The sequence below is a fragment of the Delphinus delphis genome, chromosome 7 (genome assembly GCF_949987515.2).
Source record: "Delphinus delphis chromosome 7, mDelDel1.2, whole genome shotgun sequence".
Lineage (NCBI taxonomy): Eukaryota > Metazoa > Chordata > Mammalia > Artiodactyla > Delphinidae > Delphinus > Delphinus delphis.
Genome location: NC_082689.1, coordinates 15,606,083 through 15,625,927, shown reverse-complemented (window position 1 = coordinate 15,625,927; position 19,845 = coordinate 15,606,083). Strand labels below are relative to the sequence as shown.

The 19,845-nt window shown below is 40.3% G+C and overlaps 1 protein-coding gene across 1 annotated transcript in view; it reads left to right on the top strand.

The window, feature by feature from the left end:
• The window catches only part of SGPP2 (sphingosine-1-phosphate phosphatase 2), a 117,621-nt gene that overhangs the window by 78,828 nt on the left and 18,948 nt on the right, over positions 1 to 19,845 (top strand). Inside the window, exon 4 of the mRNA XM_060015510.1 lies at positions 1,556 to 1,645. Within this exon, the coding sequence (XP_059871493.1) occupies positions 1,556 to 1,645 (90 nt within the window). The remainder of the gene's footprint in view (positions 1 to 1,555; positions 1,646 to 19,845) is intronic.

Sequence of the window (19,845 nt, the reverse complement as noted above, 5' to 3'; positions counted from 1 at the left end):
GAAAAAATCAACAAAAATCAAAAAAAAAAAAAAAATCAATGGCGCTGACTGCAGGAAAGCAACAGCAATCATTTATACGCTCATTTTAAGGCCACCTGGATCTTCTTAAAAATGTCTTTACAGCTTACGTGATGAAACGATTTTCTTTTCTTTTTTCTTTTTCTGGCCACACCGCTCGGCATGCGGGATGTTAATTCCCCGACCAGGGGTCAAACCTGTGCCCCCTGCAGTGGAAGTGCAGAGTCTTAATCACTGTACCGCCAGGGAAGTCCCACAATAGTTTTCGTAAGGCCTGAGTTGTTATGCACTTCTTTCCTATTTAATTTTTTAATAATAAATGTATTCAGCTTTTGGGGTTATATACTCATGAGTAGCTCTAAAAATGGGTTTATTTATATAAATATATGTTCAGGTGAATACCAACCTCTAAATTCTGAATGCATTAACTCATTAATTTTCAACACTTTTTCGATTAAAATCAGAGACCCAGTTAATGATAAATCTTAAGAAAAGATGCACAACCCTGTGTTGCTATACTCAGATGTTGCATTGGAAAGAACATGCTGGGCTTGTACTCGGAAGATGTGGCTTCTGGTTCAGACTGTGTCACTACTGGCTGTGTGACCTTGGGCAAGTCATTGTACCTCTCTGAGCCCCAGCTCCTGTTGTGAGGGGTGATGGATGGGCAAGCATCTTCGTGCTAAAGTTCAATACTAATGCAACTTATTATCAAGGTTAAGGGTTTCCTCATCTGTGGACTGGGGCTAGTAATAGAACCTATTTCATACGGTTGTGTGAAGATACATGAGATAGTGACCATAAAGCAGTTCACGTAATATAGACAGTTCTCTATCGTCTTTATCCTTATTACCACGGAAGACCACAGACATCAGTAGTTGAAGCAACTGGATTATAGCTCTGTGTCTAGCTCATAAGCAGGATATTTGTGTGTTCTTTATATGACTTGTCATTAGCCAGATTCCTCCAGCTGTTTTCATTACTCACGAGCAAATGTCAAGATTCAGTGAAGTCTGGACTCTTGCCTTGACATCTGTACAGAAATATGCCCAGTCTTAACATGGGGCTGTTGTTCCCAGGCTTCCTCAAGAAGCTGGTTGTTGCCAAGCTTTACCATCACAGCACATGATGGGGAAGTAGCTAGTTGGACTTCCAAATGACAGCACTGTCTATCTACCTTGCCTCTTGGAAATACTGTATACGTCATAAGTTTTAATCTAAAAATAGAAATAAAAAATTATTTACTCCATTAAAACTTGTAGCACCATAGCTAAGGTCAAGTTTTCTGCTGTGTCTTATTTGCATGTCAATATGTTGTGAAACTTACTTCCAGAACTATATTCCTAGACATCTTCCCCTTCTCTTTCCTTAGTTTTCCCATTTTTCAAGTGATTTGAGATCATCAGACTGCTGGTCTAGGGAATATGAGATTGAGACTAGGAGTTACGGGATCAGAAATCCTATTCCTTTCCACAGCATCAAATTGTATGTGTCTGAACCTGACCGAATGTCCTTGTTTTCTCTTCTCCCCCTGCAGTATCCCTTTGTTTTGGGACTGATGACGGCTGTGGCGTTTTCCACGTTGGTGAGTCTCAGCCGACTTTACACTGGGATGCACACAGTCCTGGTAAGCCGTTGTGGGCAGGTCTTGGGGTGATTATCTGAATAGGAGTGTGGTTAGTATGTGTTTATTAAAAGTTATTTGCATATGTAATTATATTTCCCATCAGGCCAATGAATTACGGAATTATTCTCTTCTGGCACATGTATAATAATAGTAATGAATCATTAAGATGATGTGAAGGAGGCTGAACTGGGCTAGACCCTCATGACTTGGAAGCTAGAATGGTAACAAAGATTCAGGTAGTTTGTTTACATGCCGGTTTACTGATGATGCAACAAGAGGTGCAGAAAAACACCCAGGGTCAGGGATGTGAGTGATGGATGAAGTCCTCCACTTGGTCCTCGAAGATGTGGGTGTGAAATTTGGGGGTCTCAGCTGCCCTTGCAGGGTAGGAGTCCCACCAGGTCAAAAGAGCCCAAATCATGAGCTCGCTTCCTTCCATACTGGCTTTGCGTTTAAAGAGCTGTCCATGTTTTTACCGTATTAGGCATTTTTTTTCAGGGCTTCCATAGTTAGCACAGTTAAAATTACTCAGTTCTATTTCCTAGTGTTCCAGCCAGCTACCTGGGAGTTGCAGAGCATAATGCTGGCCATGGTTTACCAAGGGCACTATTTATCATCATAATTGCTGCAAGAAAGGTTTCTTTAAAAAGGACTAGGCCCTTGCTTATTGTGTTACTCTGCACGTGAAGCTGAAAAATTATGTTAGCAGAAGACCTCAGGGGGGGCTTCACTTCCCTTGTGGCACAGTGGTTGAGAGTCCACCTGTCGATGCAGGGGACGCGGATTCGTGCCCCGGTCCGGGAAGATCCCACATGCCGCGGAGCGGCTGGGCCCGTGAGCCATGGTCGCTGAGCCTGCGCGTCCGGAGCCTGTGCTCCACAACGGGAGAGACCGCAACAGTGAGAGGCCCGCGTACCGCAAAAAAAAAAAAAAAAAAAAAAGACCTCAGAGGGAAAGGCCGGCCTTCACTGGCCCTCTTGTATCTCTTCCTGGTACCTGATGTTGGTCATCCTGGGAAAGGTGGCGGGGCGGGGGGGGGCGGTGTGGAACGGCAGAAGCCGCAGAGGTGAACGGATTTAGGGAGAGAGTTTGTCAAAATGGGCAGAGGAAGAGAACAGGGAGGAAGTAAACCCGGAGAAAGATGTTTGTGGCTGCATGAGATGCAGAGAGCAACGTCATGCTTTCCTCTCAAGAAGAAAACAAATTATAACTCCAAGGAAAGCGGGGACGTGAGTGGAGTCAGGGCTGGACCCAGGGTGAGGCAAGTCAGGCAGGAAATTGAAGGGGTGCCAAACAACTCCAGAATCAAAAGAAATGATTTTCATGCGCTACTTAAAAAATCAAAATCAAGGCAGAAACTTTCTGCAAAATATCCCAGTCTGAAATAAAGTCCTGCATTTGTGTGACCTTGCTGGTTTTGCCCTACCCTGATCCTGGAGTGCTGCCCAGTGCAAGGGGGCCCAGATTTTGAAAATACGACGGGGGGAATTAGGGGTCAGCCTTATTATCTACCTACCAAGACACGTCCCTGCTGTTCCCGTCCCATTGCACAGTGTGTCTCATGGCTTCTAAGACTTAAGGGGAAAGGGGAGAAGAGCATTCTCAATTTGCTACACCACTGCTCCTCATTACAAAGAAGTTCTCTCCAAATACGTCCACAGACTTAAATATGGAACGAAGCAGAACCCTCTCGGGTGTTTGAGTATTTCTTTTATCTGGGGCTACTTTTTAATTTCCATTGGTTTTAATAAAAAGCGATCTTAGGAACTCAGGTTAAAATTAAAACCAAAGTAAACATGAGAATGTGGAGCTGCAGACATGAATAGAGGGCACAGAAAACCCACCTCAATAAAAATCCAGCTACGTGTCTGTCTTTAGTTTTAAAAGTGGGTTGGGGGTAGGGAAGCACAAATTTGTGGGGAAGATCGTTTAGACCTCTCTTTGAGATCTAAGGAATGGGTCCCACCACTCATTTTGGAGCATCCGTTCCAGAAAAAACTGGAACAAGGGGCAGTAGCAACTATTCCTCCCACCCCCATCCTGCTCCACCATTGCCGTGCAGGACTCCTTCACATGTATAATTTTGTCTCATAAAGACCTGAAACCCTGGACTTCCCTGATGGTCTAGTGGTTAAGACTCCACGCTTCTAAAGCAGCGGGGGTGTGGGTTCGATCCCTGGTCGGGGAACTAAGATCCCACATGCTGCACAGTATGGCCACAAAATTAAAAAAAAAAAGATCTGAAACCCTGACTCAGGCCCAGGTCTGAGTCAGGCTCCACAGACATGGCCCAGGGTAGAATGGTACCTAATTTCTAGTAGCAAAGAGGAATGGTTCGTTTTAATAGAAAGATGGAGTTGAATTATGGATTGGTTGTCTTTATTTAGCAGCAACTTAATAAGCTTCTGCAGGGTCACAGGCTTGGAGCGAGATCTAGAAGATACTGAGGTGAACAAAACCTACCTCCCCCTCCCAGGTGTCCGAATCTATTGATGGAGACAGGTGTATGAGCTTACTGATTGCTGACTGTGATAAGTATTATGATTAGCATGGAACAGCTGGATCAGGCCAGCTAAGGTGGCGTGCCTCTCCTCTGGACTCTTCACATTCTCTAGGGACTGCCACACACTGGCGGTTCTCAACCTTGGCTGCACATTCAAACCCCATGGAAAACTTTAAAGAAAATATTTGGGGATGTTTGGACAGCTATGATCATAGCAGCAGCATTATTCACAGTAGCCAAAATGTAGAAGCAACCCAAGTGTCCATGGATGGATGAGTGGATAAATAACATGTGATAGATACATGCAATGGAATATTACTCAGCCTTGAAAAGGAAGGAAATTCTGACACACACTACAGCACGGAAGAAACTTGAAGACATCACGCTAAGTGAAATAAACCAATCACCAAAGGCAGATACTCTATGATTTTGCTTATATTCATAAAGACAGAAAATAGAAGGTGGTTCCCAGAACCTGAGGGGAGGGGGAATGAGGAGTTATCATTTAATGGGTACAGAGTTTCAGTTTGGGAAAATGAAAAGGTTCTGGAGGTGGACAGTGGTGATGTTGCCCAACAATGTAAATGTACCTGATACCACTGAACTGTACACTTCAAAACGGTTAAGATGGTAAAATTTATGCTATGTGGGGTTTTTACCACAATAAAAGATACAGTCCTAGGCATTGGTGTTTTTTCAAAGTTCCTCAGTTGATTTCGGTGTGCAGCCAGGGTTGAGAGCCATCTATTAGACTGTCCCTTAGAGCTGGGCCAGGGCACAAGCCTGGACAGAAGAAGAGTTGGAAGGTGTAAGGAAAGTGGGGGCAGGTGCTGTATAGGCAGCCACTGTGTCCACAGCATGAACGGCTCTAATTGCACCCAGCTAGGAGGCTCACAGCACGCGAGCCATTCAGGTGGCTACCAGCTTCATATAAATGGTTCTCCGTGCGTAAACAGGAAGGACGGTTCACAGAGAGCAGTCATTTGCTTATCTCGCCTGGTAAGAAATCTCTCTTGTCAAAGGTGAGTGGTTTGCTGTGAGATCAGGCTTCTGGACAGGCTCTGGCTGACTCCTGGGCAGGTCTGAGTGAAGCATGGGGAGGCATTGAACCTGCATGTGGCGTCACCATCCGGCCAGACCAGCTCTGGCATTGCTTCTATCTACCGGGACGCCCAAGGGAGAAACTTGGGCGCTGTCCTAGCTCTTCTCTTCCCACACCCATCAGTCAGGTAGTCACCAAGTCACATTAGTTCTGACTCTTAAAGATGTCTTAAAGCTGTTCTGACACCACTGCCAGGATAGTATTTCCAAATCTGATGATGCTCTTCCATGGATGGAAACGTTTCTCCATCTCCTGCTGAATGTGAGCAACAACACAGGTGGCCCCAACTGGGGCCTTTGGGGGAATCGACCTTTGAGAGAAGTCAGCACTGTTTATGGCAAAACATGGAAATAAAACACAGGGGCCCTGATGACATTCTTGTACCATACCTGGGGCCACACTACCTGTAGGCTGGCTGTTCCTTATTGCCCAAGCTGATTTTTATTGAAATTGTACATTTCCCATAGTAAAAAGCATCCTAACCAATGATTTACAGAAATAGTTTTTTGGTGTATAATTTCATGTTCCCTTGGTTTGGAAAGTAAACCAATTACGGCCAGCTGAAGGGGCAGGGGAGAGGGTAGGATGTCTGGGAAAGATGGGGTAGCCCGTGGAATCCAACACAGATGGGGCCGACCAACTAAGCTTCATACGTGTCTTCCTCTCCCTGCAGAGTGCCACGGTGCACAGAACGCAGATCGGAAGAACTTCTCTCTCACATCCAGACCTTCACTCTCAGAGATGAAGCTTTGATTGGACTGGGCGTTACCCTTGGGCATGGGAGCCTGGCAGGGAGGCAGGGTTGCAGAGCAGAGACAGGGCCCCAGAGGCCACCCCTGTGGGCTGCAAAGGCAGAGCCCAAAGAACAGGAACTGGAAAAACAAGCCAGTAAGTAAGTTAGTTCACCATGATTGAGAATGCCCAAACTCAAGTGGTTACCTTGTGCGTGAGTCAGGATGCCTTGAATGCAAATAACAGAAACCAGCGCAAACTTGTTGAAGCTGGAGAGGAAATACACTGGGTTTTTTTTTTGTTTTTGTTTTTTTTTTTTGCGGTACGCGGGCCTCTCACTGCTGTGGCCTCTCCCATTGCGGAGCACAGGCTCCGGACGCGCAGGCTCAGCGGCCATGACTCACGGGCCCAGCCGCTCCGTGACATGTGGGATCTTCCCGGACCGGGGCACAAACCCGTGTCCCCTGCATCGGCAGGCGGACTCTCAACCACTGCGCCACCAGGGAAGCCCTACACTGGTTTTTATAACCACACTGTAGGAAGGACAGAGGTGCAGGTGGCCACTGGGAGTGTGGGCCTCTGGGTCTAGATCTTTATTAGAAGTGTCCCTCACTCTTTCCCTAGGTTCTTTTCTTTTCTTTATGGCTGTGTTGGGTCTTTGTTGTGGCGCGTGGGCTTCTCATTGTCATGGCTTCTCTTGTTGCGGAGCACGGGTTGTAGGTGTACAGGCTTCAGTAGTTGTGGCACGTGGGCTCAGTAGTTGTGGCTTGCGGGCTCTAGAGCTCAGGCTCAGTAGTTGTGGCGCACGGGCTTAGTTGCTCCGCGGCATGTGGGATCTTCCCAGGCCAGGGCTCGAACCCGTGTCCCTTGCATTGGCAGGCAGATTCTTAACCACTGTGCCACCAGGGAAGCCCCCTAGGTCATTTCTGTATCTCTCTACATGGTGGATCTATCCTCTTGGGCTGCCCTCTCTCTGATGCTAGACCCAAGGCTTAAATTCTTTCTGTGTTACTGCTGAAAAGATTCTAGTGGAGACTTTCATTGGCCTAGCCTGGATTACGAGTCTCTTGCTGTACCAAACACTGTCTAAGGGGATGCAGGGGATTGGGATTGGACAAGCTGGGCCAGAAGCCAGCCTATGTGAACAGGGGCTGTGATTGGCAGTGACGGCTAGGGTTAGTACTGGCGTGTGAGAGGGCCCCTTCTCCAAAATAAAATGCATCTGTTGCCAGAAGACGGCAGGCAAAGCACCAGTGACATACTTTGTACATTGACATCATTGCATTTTCCTACTGTTTGAAAGACTCAAACTGGACGTTATGTTTGTGGGGAAAGGAGGACTACAGAAAATCAAGAAGGCTGATCATACTATGTTTGTGAAACCGAAAATAAATGAACTTATACAGAATTGATTTTAAGTCTTTTAACTGATAAAGCAATCATCCCTAATATATTAACAGTAAAATTAGCCAGAATTTTTGTTGTTGTTGTTAGGTTAGTGAATAGTTGTTCCATTATTTTAAACTTGAGTTAGCTGAAATGCTGTTCTATTTTATTGTCTCTAAATTGCTTGATCTGTGAATAATTATATAGATATTAGGTTTTATTTGCTTACTCATTTTTTTCCCCCTAAATATTGCTTTAGTTTTGGTTGGAGTTGGAGAATGTTGAAAAGGTTTCTCAAATATTAAATTATCTGCAGACCATACAAAACTGTGTTCTGGCTTTGGACTAGAGCATTTTGGGTGTGTTTTTTCAAGTTCTTTGAAACTACTTTTTTTTTTTAAAAAAAAGTCTTACTTCAAACTGCCTTACTTAACATAGAGAGAAAGCGAATTGTAATATAAATTACACCCTACAAGTTCTACTTTGTTATACCCTGTTGGGTGAGTTAGTTACTGAGATAAAAAGGGAATTTGGTTGTGTTTCTAGGCATCAGTCACCACAATATTATGCACATTCTTTTCTCTTTACCTTGGAGAGAAGTATTTTTACCCTTTCATTAAAATAGAGGATTATTTCTGGTTTCAAAAGTAATAAGTGCTCATGGTAAAACACTCATCCCCTCTTGTTTTTAAAGTTGTTGTTATTGTTGTGTGTGTGTGTGTGTGTTTAAGACAAAATAAATTGCCGTTAGTCAAACCACCACACGAGGAGTTCAGACAGCCAGACAGCCATTTGTTAGGACGATACAAAGGGAAACTGAAGGCACTTTATGCTTCTATATTAATTGAATCAAAATTAGGACTTTGCACAATTTCCAGCAAGAACTGCTCATGGTTTGTATTCCTAACAACAAACATAGGCAAATTAATTTTTTATCTCCTTTCTCAGTGCTGTCTAAAAAGCCACAGTTGGGGTAACTTTTTCCACCTATTCTGTGTGAGGTGCATAGACTCCTGGAAATGCCCTAAGTCTAGGAGGGGGAACTGGACTGAGCCTTGAGTGCAGCCCACAGAAGATACGCAGAGACAGAAGTTGGTCGAAGCACCAGAATCACGCAGGGTTCGGAGGTCCCTAGGGGCAGTGGGCCAAGCCCTAAAGGGCTGAAAGCAGGCACAGTCTGGTCCTGGGCCAGTTTGCCTCAGACCAGAAGCTACTTATATCCTTCCTCCTGCAATTGTTGGCCTCTAACATTCTGTGGCCTGGAGCCTCAGAAGCTGCTCCAGTAGGATGTGTTGTCAGACCTGCCGGAGTGTGACAACCAACAGTCTGATGGGGGAGGGGAGCCGGTGTCTGGGCAGGCAAGCCAAATGGACTAGGTCTGCAGCTACAGAGATGGTCCCTTGAGGCTGAGTTGGGCAGGTGAGGTGGTGATGGGGAAGAGGTAGTTTACCTCAGTGAGAATGACACCAAAGTACCTGTATAGCCCAGATTGCTGAAGAGGGAGCTCGGGTAAATGCTTAAGATCTAGAATGTATTGAGAATGCATTCACTTTTCCCAACTGCTCATGAAAAACAAGCACATTCAGACCCAGAGTACAGATTTGAGATGCAACACTACCGTGGGTTGTATTTGTGTTCTACGTGAGTCCCATTTACTAATAAAATAAGAGTAAGGGATCAGATTAAACCTTCTGTAGAAGCCAGTCTCCATTTTTCTTTCTTTTCCTAGGTTATTGCTTTTTGGATCATATAGTGTGTTACAGTCTTATTGAAGGGTGAAGTTCTTCTGTAAGCTTATAATCGTGTGCCTCTTTTTTTTTTTTTTTTTTTAAAGAAAATTAAATTTACTTCTCACACCAAAAACCAGAGTGGTCCAGACTGGTGGGTCAGCTGGGAATCTGGCTTCTTCCCGTCTTGTAATTGTATGCCTCTCTTGATGGAAAAAGCACTGTCTTCAAAATTTGTTTGTGAAATCAACTTTTGTAAATTGAATCATACCTTCCCATTTATTTACATGATTATTTTAAAAAAAGATTCTTTGGCCCCTTGGGGAAATATGTACACGAATTTCTGCCGTAAATGCTCACTGTTGCTGTGACATTCCTGAAACTATTGGCACGCACTGGCACGTTATTTTCATTGCAGCTCTCTAAGTTATTCCTAGTTTGTCCCACTAGTGGAACAAAGAGAAAGGGATATGAAATGCTTTGCCGTGATTCAACTAACCACTGAAACCAGAGAATAAAGCTTTATTTCTGAACCAAATCCAATCATAGGAAGAAAATTCAATCTAGTTTCATAAACTATTCACCTTCTTCAGAAGGCAGATGAACCCCTTAGAAAAGAGGAATCCTGCATATTTTATATCAGTAGTTCAAAGCCATGAAGGCAGAAGCAAACCCGGCGTGCTAGGGGCGAAGTGACGTTTTGTCTGCCTCAGCCAGGAAGCCTCCTATATTCTTCACGCTGTTTTTCCAAACAAACATTTGGAAAAATTAGACAAAATATAAGTGAATATCTATGTAAACATAAAATTGAGAAGGACCTTTCTAGGCATGATATTAAATGTGATAATTCACAAAAGAAAAGTTTAGAAGAGCTGATTACATCTATTTTTTAAAAGCGTCTGTATATAAAAAAAATATATTAAGTGCCAGGCAAAGGATTAATATAATATAGCAGAAGCCCAGCCTACAAACAGACAGGAACGGGTAGTTCCCGAAAGAAAAAATAAAAATGTCCAATAAATATGAGGTGCCAATTCCACCTGTATTTACAGGGATGTAAAAAAAGTCATAAAACAAGTACAAATAAAAATGAGATGTCATTTTAAAATTTTTGCCTGTGAGATTGGTAAAAAATTAAAAGACGGCAGTCGATGTTGATAAGGGATTGAGTGCTGGGATAGTCTCCTAAGGGACTTTTTCATGTAATATGTATCAAAAGCAGTAAAATGTATGATGCCTACCGTTTGACCTAGGAATTCCTTGAGAATTTCTCCTGAAGAGCAATTGAACAAATACATACATTTGAATGAGGTTAGAGTGTTATTTAAAACAGGAAAACATGGAAGACGACTAAATGTGCAACAATAAGGAACTGCCAGATTAAATTAATTGTATATCAGGATATGGAACAATGTTCAGCGGTTGAACATTATGTAATTAAATATTTATTGATAGAGCAGTTCTGTTTATAACCTCTAAAAATTGGAAACAGTACAAATGCCCTTCAACCGGTGAACTGATTAACAGACACCTTGGTACATCCACACGATGGATTATATATACTCCACAATAACGAGGAACAAACTACTGTTTCATGTAATATGTTGGGTGGTCCTGTCTTGTTTTTTCTTATAAGTTTATTGAGATGATATTGATACATAACATATGTAAGTTTAAGGTGTATAATATGATAATTAGGTATACATATATATTGCAGAATGGTAACCAAAAAAGTTAATTAACACCCCTAGCCCCTCACATAATTACCTTTTTTTTTTTTTGTGGTGGTGATAACATTTAGGATCTACTCTCTTACAACTTTCAATTGTATAATACAGTTTGTTAATTATAGACATGATGCTGTTCATTAGATTCCCCAGAACTTACTCATCTTATAGCTAGAAGTTTGTACCCTTTGATCATCATCTCCCCATTTTCCCCACCCCCCAGCCTCAGGCAACCACCATTCTACTGTTTCTATGAGTTTGGCTCTTTTAGATTTCACTTATAAGTGAGATCATATAGTATTTGTCTTTCTCTGTCTGACTTATTTCACTTAGCATTAATGCCTGTAAGGTCCGTCAGTGTAGTTGGAAAAGGCAGGCTTTCCTTCTTTATTACATATATATTTTATATATATTCATATATATATGATGGTTCTCTTTTGAATTATGCTAAGTGAAAGAAGCCAGAATCAAAAGGCTACATATTATATGATTAATTTATATTATGTCAGGAAAAGGCAGAATTATGGTGATGGAGAAAATATCAGCGGTTGCCCGGAGCTACGGTGGTGGCAGGGCTTGCCTGGAAAGGACCAGCGAAAGAGTTTTGGGGGTGATGAAACCATTGTTCCATATCCTGATGGCTGTGGTTGTTCCCTAAGTCTATACATTTGTCGAAACTCATAGAACTGTAAATGAAAAAAAATGAATTTTAGTGTATGTAAATTTAAAAATTAAATTATACTCTTAAATGTAAGAAAAGGCACAGAGGGGTCTGGGGAGAGAGGGGGAGAGAAATACAACTGGTAGAAAAATGAAGGCTAAAAAGACTCCAACTTTAAGGAAAATAAACTGTAACACAAAAATCTGCTACAATATATCACTGAGTGAGGAAAGCGGGGTATTTCTCTCTGGTGCATTTTGTACAACACTCCTGAAAACGGTTGTCCCATGAGATTCCCTGGTGAAAATAAAAGGATTCCTTAAGCAGTTTGTGATAAGTGTTCTGCCCCTCCTCAACCTAATACACAGTCGTATATAAAGGTTCTTAAACACTTGAAATCAAAGAAACCAGTGTAATGTTGCTCACCCAAGGTTCTACCCCATTGAATCCAGTTAAGGAAATTCTGAGTGCTTCCTTTAAAATGCACTGTAGGTCCCTGGCCAACTCTTTATTATTCCCTTGGAGATTTCTGAATTTCAAATTGTTTTCTTTTTCCTGCTTTGTATGTTTCCGGACTCCTCCCTAGCAACTATTGATGGATGCTTGATAAATGCTAATTACACAACAGAATTTTATTTAAAAACAACAAAAGCCCAAGATTCTACAGTACAGCAGAAAATAGAATCAACTCTAGGTATGTTAAGCAACGTGGAATTTAATACAGGAAATGTCACCCAGAAGTCGAAGTGCTGCTGGCGACTTGTCACCACAGTGCTCACCGTCTTCCCCTCTGGGCACTCACCAACCGAATGAGCAGATGTTAGGCTGGAGCCTCTGTGACCCGACTTTGTTGCCTCTAGAAAACTAGGAGCTGGATTCCCCAACCTATTGCTGCAACTCAGCTTCCTGTGATGTTGCAGGATCCCAAAACTAGGAGCTGGATTCCCCAACCTACTGCTGCAACTCACCTTCCTGTGATGTTGCAGGATCCCAGGAACAGCAGGAGGAAGGTAGCCTCCACCTCTTTTCCACTTTCCAAATTCTGCAAGAATGCATCTAAATGGTGGAACCTGATTTCCAAAGGAGCCGAGGGAATGTGGTTTTTTATCTGTCCCACATCTCAAGTTCAGGGGAGGCAGGAATGGACACAGGGTGCTAGTTGAAAATTCCCATCGTGCTGTGGGATCCCTTTTCCCATTGTCATCTGGTTTCCTCTAAGCATACTGTGGGAAACTCTGCTTAGGATAATTTCCTAGAAGTGGGCATCCTAGGGAAAACTATGACATTTTACCAACAGAAAAAACAAGAATGTGAATCTCCTGACATTTGTTTCTTTTAACATTAAATACAAATATTTCTATTCCAGTAGATAAAAGGATACTTGAGAGATTTTCATTCAAAGTCCCTTAGCTCACCTAACATTTTAATGTAGAAATATCACTTTCATATCAGTAAGAGCAGGCTATAATATAAGCGTATGATTGGTTATATTCATGTCTGTCTTCCCATTAGATTGTGAGTGCCTTGAGGCTAAGAATCTTATTTTCTTCACCTTTGTTTGCCCCAGACTTCCCAACAGAGTCCCTGACAGTAAGTTCCCAGTAAATGTCGAGTGGATTGTAATGGATATCATCTGTTATCTGTTCATAAATCAGTCTTTTTTATTTCTTTGTACTTCATTGAGTCAGATTTGACAAGATTCAGCCATTAGTCTGAATATTGCCTTCACTGTAGGAGACCAGGCAAGATCACATGCCTAATATTCTTTTTCAGCATTATTTTGTTTTGCCTATAAGAATAAACTTGTGAAAAATTTAATAGAAAGGGGCATGCAAAAGTAAATACTGCTCAGGCACGGACGCTCCAGTTTGGAGCTTCTAGAACTCCCAGAGTTGAATGTGGCAGGTGTCTTGACATGTAGAAAGGGACCCTGGAACAGTGGTCTGCAGCATGAAGCTTTGAGGCTCTTTGAGGGACCAGTTCTTAGGAGAAGAGTATCTGAAGACATGCTGCTTCAGTGCTTCACACATTTCATTTTATAAATGTGTTGCTGATGTAGCCAGGGATGGAGAGGAAGTTCTTCATTTCCTAATGGACTTGAGAATTGCATAAATAGAAAACCTGCTACCTAGTTCTTGGGTATAGGTGTGTAAGTCGTACCTAGAGGATAAGGAGAGATCAGTCAGCACGCCCAAGGAATCACCACCCAGGTTACGGTAAATATAGCGTTACCAGTACCTCTGAAGTCCTCGTGCCCTTTACTCTGCATCTCCCCCAAAGTACCCGCTCCCCAGGTCTCTGACACCATACCTTAGTTGAACTTCGCAGAAATGGAATTACACCGTGTATTTTCTTCGGCCCTGGGCTTCTTTTACTATTTCATTTGTCATAGTCACCCGTACTGTATGTCGCTTTAGTTCATTAATTTTTATTCTTGTATAGTGTTAAATCATAGAACTATGTCCCATTTTACTTGGCTCTTTTATTACTGATGGATATTTGTGTTTCCAGTTTGAGGCTATTATGAATGATGCAAGACCTTCTTTAATGTGCCTTTTAGAGCACATATGAATGTTTTACTGTTGAATATGAATGTAGAAGTGAAATTGCTGGATCATAAGGTATGTTCAGTTTTCCGATGTCCGGTTGTGTTTTCTGAAGAATTGTACCAGTTTATGCTCCCGCCAGTAGTATGTGAGATTTCCAGTTCTCCACATCCTTGCCAGCCCTTGCTAACGTTAGTCATTTTCATTTTCGCCATTCTAGTGGGTGTGTAGTAGGATCTCTGTGTGCTTTTATTTTGATTTCTCTGATGAATAATGGCATTCAGCCCCTTTTCATGTTTACTGATCACCTCTTTGGTGAGGTGCCTGTTTATCTTTGACCATTTTTTATTGGATTGTCTTCTCTCTACCGATTTATTGGTGCGTCACTGGTCAGATGTATGTATTGAGAATTTCTTTCCCCATTTTCTGCCTTGCCTTTTTATTCTATTGGTGGTATCTTTAAGTGAAAAGAAGTTCTTAACTTTAACATACTCCAGTTATCAATCTTTACCTGTGTTTATAACTTTTTGTGTCCTGTTTAAGGTATTTTTGCCTACCAGAAGGTTGTGAAGATATTCTCTTAGTTTGAAAAGGTTTATTATTTTGCTTGTCTTGTTTAGATCTACAGTCTACTTGGAATTGATCCACTTTTATTCTATAGGAATACCCAATATACTCAGCATTATTTATTGAAAATTTAGATTGTCTTTTTTCCACCAACTGAAATGTCAACTTTGTCATAAATCAAGTGACTGTACACTCTTTATATATATTAATATGTACATACACTCTCTATTTTCCATTAGTTTACTGGTCTATCTTCATGCCAATACCACTCTCTTATTTATTGTAGGTTTGTAATAAGTCTTTTTTTTTAAACATCTTTATTGGAGTATAATCGATTTACAGTGCTGTGTTATTTCTGCTGTATAGCAAAGTGAATTAGCTATAGATATACATATATCCCCATATCCCTTCCCTCTTGTGTCTGCCTCCCACCCCTCTAGGTGATCACAAAGCACCTAGCTGATCTCCCTGTGTTATGCAGCTGCTTCCCACTAGCTATCTGTTTTACATTTGGTAGTGTGTATATGTCAATGCTACTCTCTCACCTCGTCCCAGCTTACCCTTCCCTCTCCCCGTGTCTTCAAGTCCATTCTCTACGTCTGCGTCTTTATTCTTGTCCTGCCCCTAGGTTCATTAGAACCTTTTTTTTTTTTTTTTTTTTAGATTCCATATATATGTGTTAGCATACGGTATTTGTTTTTCTCTTTCTGACTTCACTCTGTATGACAGACTCTAGGTCCATCCACCTCACTACAAATGGTTCAATTTTGTTTCTTTTTATGTCCGAGTAATATTCCATTGTATATATGTGCCACATCTTCTTTATCCATTCATCTGTCGATGGACACTTAGGTTGCTTCCATGTCCTGACTACTGTAAATAGTGCTGCAATGAACATTGTGGTACATGTCTTGTTTTGAATTAAGGTTTTCTCAGGGTATATGCCCAGCAGTGGGATTGCTGGGTCATATGATAGTTCTATTTGTAGTTTTTTAAGGAACCTCCATACTGTTCTCCATAGTGGCTGTATCAATTTACATTCCCTCTTGTAATAAGTCTTGATGTCAGCTAGTAAAAGTCCTCCAACTTTGCTCTTCAAAACTTTTTTTGTTATTCTTGGCCCTTTGGATTTCCATACAAATTTTGGAATCACCTTGTCATTTTCTCCAATGCTAGACTTTTAAAAAATTAATTTATTTTATTTTAATTTATTTTTGGCTGCTTTGGGTCTTCATTGCTGTGCGCGGGTTTTCTCTAGTTGAGGCGAGCAGGGGCTACTCTTCATTGCAGTGCGCAGGTTTCTCATTACGGTGGCTTCTCTTGTTGCAGAGTGCGGGCTTCAGTAGTTGTGGCTCGAGGGCTCTAGAGCACAGGCTCGGTAGCTGTAGCACACAGGCTTAGTTGCTCCGCGGCATGTGAGATCTTCTCCACGGACCAGGGTTCGAACCCGTGTCCCCTGCATTGGCAGGTGGATTCTTAACCACTGTGCCACGAGGGAAGCCCCCATGCTAGACTTTCTATTGGGATTATATTGACTCTCTAGATCAACTTGGGAGAATTGGCATCTTTTGCAATATTGCGGTTTTCAGTTCATTGGCATAGTACATTCCTCTACTTAGATCTTTAGTTTATCTCAGTAATGTTTTAGTTTACTGTGTAGAGGTATTGTGTATAATATATTAGATTTATTCCTAGGTGTTGGTAGGCTTGTTGCTGAAAATTGCATTTGTTTCATTTTCTAATTATTCTATTTCTAATTAGCCCATATATATAAATACAATTGATTTTTATACATTGACATATCCAGTGTGTTTAGTAAATTCAGTTATTAATTCCATTAATTGCTTGTTTATTCTTTTGGATTTTCTACTTAACACAATTATGCAGTTGGTGAACAATGCCAAATTTACTGCTTCCCCAATATTTATTTCTTTAGTTTGCCTTATATCCCATGGGCTTTGATCTCTATTATGATATTGAATAGAAATGATGACGTGGTCATCCTTGTTTCTAAACTCAGGGAGAAGATGTTTTATATTTCATCCTTAGGATGCTGTTAACTATAGATTTTTTTTGTCGGCACCATTTATCAGCATTAGAAAGTTTACTTTTATTCCTGATTTGCTATGAGTTTTGGAGTTTTTTTTTTTAATCCTAAATGGTACTGAATTTTATTAAATGACTTTTTGCATCTCTTGAGATGATCTTATGATTTTTCTTCTTTATTTTATTAATGTTCTGATTTCTTCTGATTGATTTTTGATTATTACACTAACTTTGCATTTCTGGTATAAACTCAACTTGGTCATTATATATTACCTTTTTTTATATCACTGAATTCACTTTCTCCTAACGTGATTTTTATGGACTTTTATAACTATATTCATGAGTGAGATTGGTGTGTGATATTTTTTTTTGTGTGGGTTTTAGTATTAAGGTTAGGCTGACCTTATAAACTGATTTGGGAACTCTTCCTCTTTTTCTGTTTTTAGAAGAATTTGTATATGTTTTTTTTTTTTTTCTTTTTAATCTTTGGAAGAATTCATCAGCCCAATTGGATCTGGAAGAGTTATTTTTGAGAAAAGCCTTTAAATTATATTGATATATTTCATATATATATAAAACTATTCAAATTTTCTGTTTTCTCTATATGTTATGTTTTTCTAGGAATTTGTCCCTTTTAGTTGTCAAATTAATTGCCATAATGGTGTTTATAAGTCTCTTTATTATCTTTGTAGGATCTGTAATTTCTGTTTTTTCATTCTTGATTCTATATTCTTTGTTGATCCATTTTATAGGGGCTTATCAATTTTAGTCTTTTTAAAGAACCAACTTTTGGTTTTGTTAATTTTCTCCATTGTACATGTATTAATTTTTGTTCTTTATTATTTTCATCCTTTCAGCATTACTTTGCTGTTATCTTTCTAGTATATTTGAAGTAGATTCTTAATCATTGATTTTTAGTCCTCCTTCTTTTCCAATATATCATTTAAGGCTCTACCTTTAAAAATATGCTTAGTTGCATCGTACAAGTATTAACAAATTATGTTTCATTGTCATTTATTTGAAAATATTCCCTAATTTCCCCTAAGGGTCACTTAGAAGTATATTACTTAAATATTTGGGAATTTTCTAATTATTGTTTTAAATTTTATTTCTAGCCTAATTTCCCTTTAATCAGAAACGGTACGCTATATGATTTCCATTTCTTGAAATTTGTTGAGATTTACTTTATTTCCCCACATATGGTTGCATTTTGTGTAATTGCTGCATATGGTGTTTTATATGACAGGTCATTTTTTAAATTATACTTTTTGAAGTCCTGTATCCTCATTGATTTTTTTTTTTCCTGCTTGTTCTTTGCATTGCTGAGAGAGGTATATAAAAATCACTCACTGTGGTTGTGAATTTGTCTATCTCTTCTTTTAGTCTGTCAATTTTTCCTTCACATATTTTGCAATATTTTGAAGCTATATTATTTGATACATGAAATTTTTAAATGGTTGTCTCTTTGATAGGTCAGCCCTTTTACCAGTATGGAATGTCCTTTTTGTCACTAGCAGTGTTTCTTGCCTCAAAGCCTACTTTGTCTAATGTTAATATCGCAACACCAGCTTTGTTTGGGTGAGCATTTGCAGAGCATTTTCCATCCTTTTACTTTTTGCCTTTTCTGTATCCTAATATTTGCATTGTGATTCTCATGGGCAGTATGTAGTTGGGTTTTGTTTTTTAATTTAGTTTGACAGCTTTGCTTTTTAATTGGTGTATATAGTCTGTTGTCACTTAATATAATCTGATATATTTGGATTTAAATCTGCTATATTGCTTTGTTAACTTTTCCCACCTGTTCTTATCTCTTTTTTGCCTTCTTTTGTATTAAGCAGGTATTTTGACTCTCCCTTTTCCCCTCCTCTATTAACTTGGTATAAAGTCTTTACAATTCTTGGTCCCCAAGAATTACAACATGTATCCTTGATTTACGAGCATCAAATGCAAATTAGTAACTTTATCACTTCCTGGGAAGAGTGGGTTATTAAGTAAAATTTAATTCTACAAATATTTAAAGCCCTCAAGGACTTATTTTTATTGTTGTATACTTAATATATATTTAAGTTCATCCACATATTTATCCTTTCTGTTGTTCCTCATTCCTTCCTACAGTTCTGTTCTTCCATCTGGTGTCTCATTCCTTCTGCCTAAATTACTCTATTCAGTGTTTCTTTTAGCATGGTTCTGCTGGTAATGAATTTCTCAGTTTTCGTTTTACTGGAAATGTCTTTATTTCACTTTCATTTTGCTGGGTTTAGAACTCTATGTCATTTCCTCTAATGTCCCTGAACTGGAATCTTGCCATTTCCGTTTGCCCATGGTATACACTTAAATCATTGTAGCCAGCTTGGTCAGACTGGCAGTGAGTTTCCAGATCTCATACCTGCCAAGCAAGGATGACTGTTTTCAAAGTTATGGATAAACCATTGGTATAAGCTTTTTGGAGGGCACTTTGTAGACTGTATTAAGATCTAAAGTGTACATTCAGAGCCTTCTAGGCTCTTAGCCCATTTTCCTAATGCATATAATTGCACAGGTATAAAAGTAAAAATAATAGCAAACATTTATAAAGCACTTACCATCTGCTATGCACCATTCCAAGTGCTTTACATGTATTAACTATCATCAGGGTAATTAACAGTGACCCTATGAGGGAGGTACTATTGTTATTCCAGTCTTACAGATGAGGTTAAGTAAGCTGACCAAGGTTATACAGTTGGTAAGAGACTGAACTGAGATTTAAAACTAAGCAGTCTGACTTGAGAATCCATGCTTTTTTTTTTTAACATCTTTATTGGAGTATAATTGCTTTACAATGGTGTGTTAGTTTCTGCTTTATGACAAAGTGAATCAGTTATACATATATCCCCATATCCCCTCCCTCTTGCGTCTCCCTCCCACCGTCCCTATCCCACCCCTCTAGGTGGTTACAAAGCACCGAGCTGATCTCCCTGTGCTATGCGGCTGCTTCCCACTAGCTATCTGTTTTACATTTGGTAGTGTATATATGTCCATGCCACTCTCTCACTTCGTCCCAGCTTACCCTTCCCCCAGAATCCATGCTTTTAAATAACATTCTATACTGCCCCTCCAAGGGTGTTCATTAATGCATTTAGCAGCAAACAATGAGAATAAACGTCCACCAATCAGATGGAGTTAAGTATGGTATTTCCATAGAGTGGAATGTGATATAGCCATTA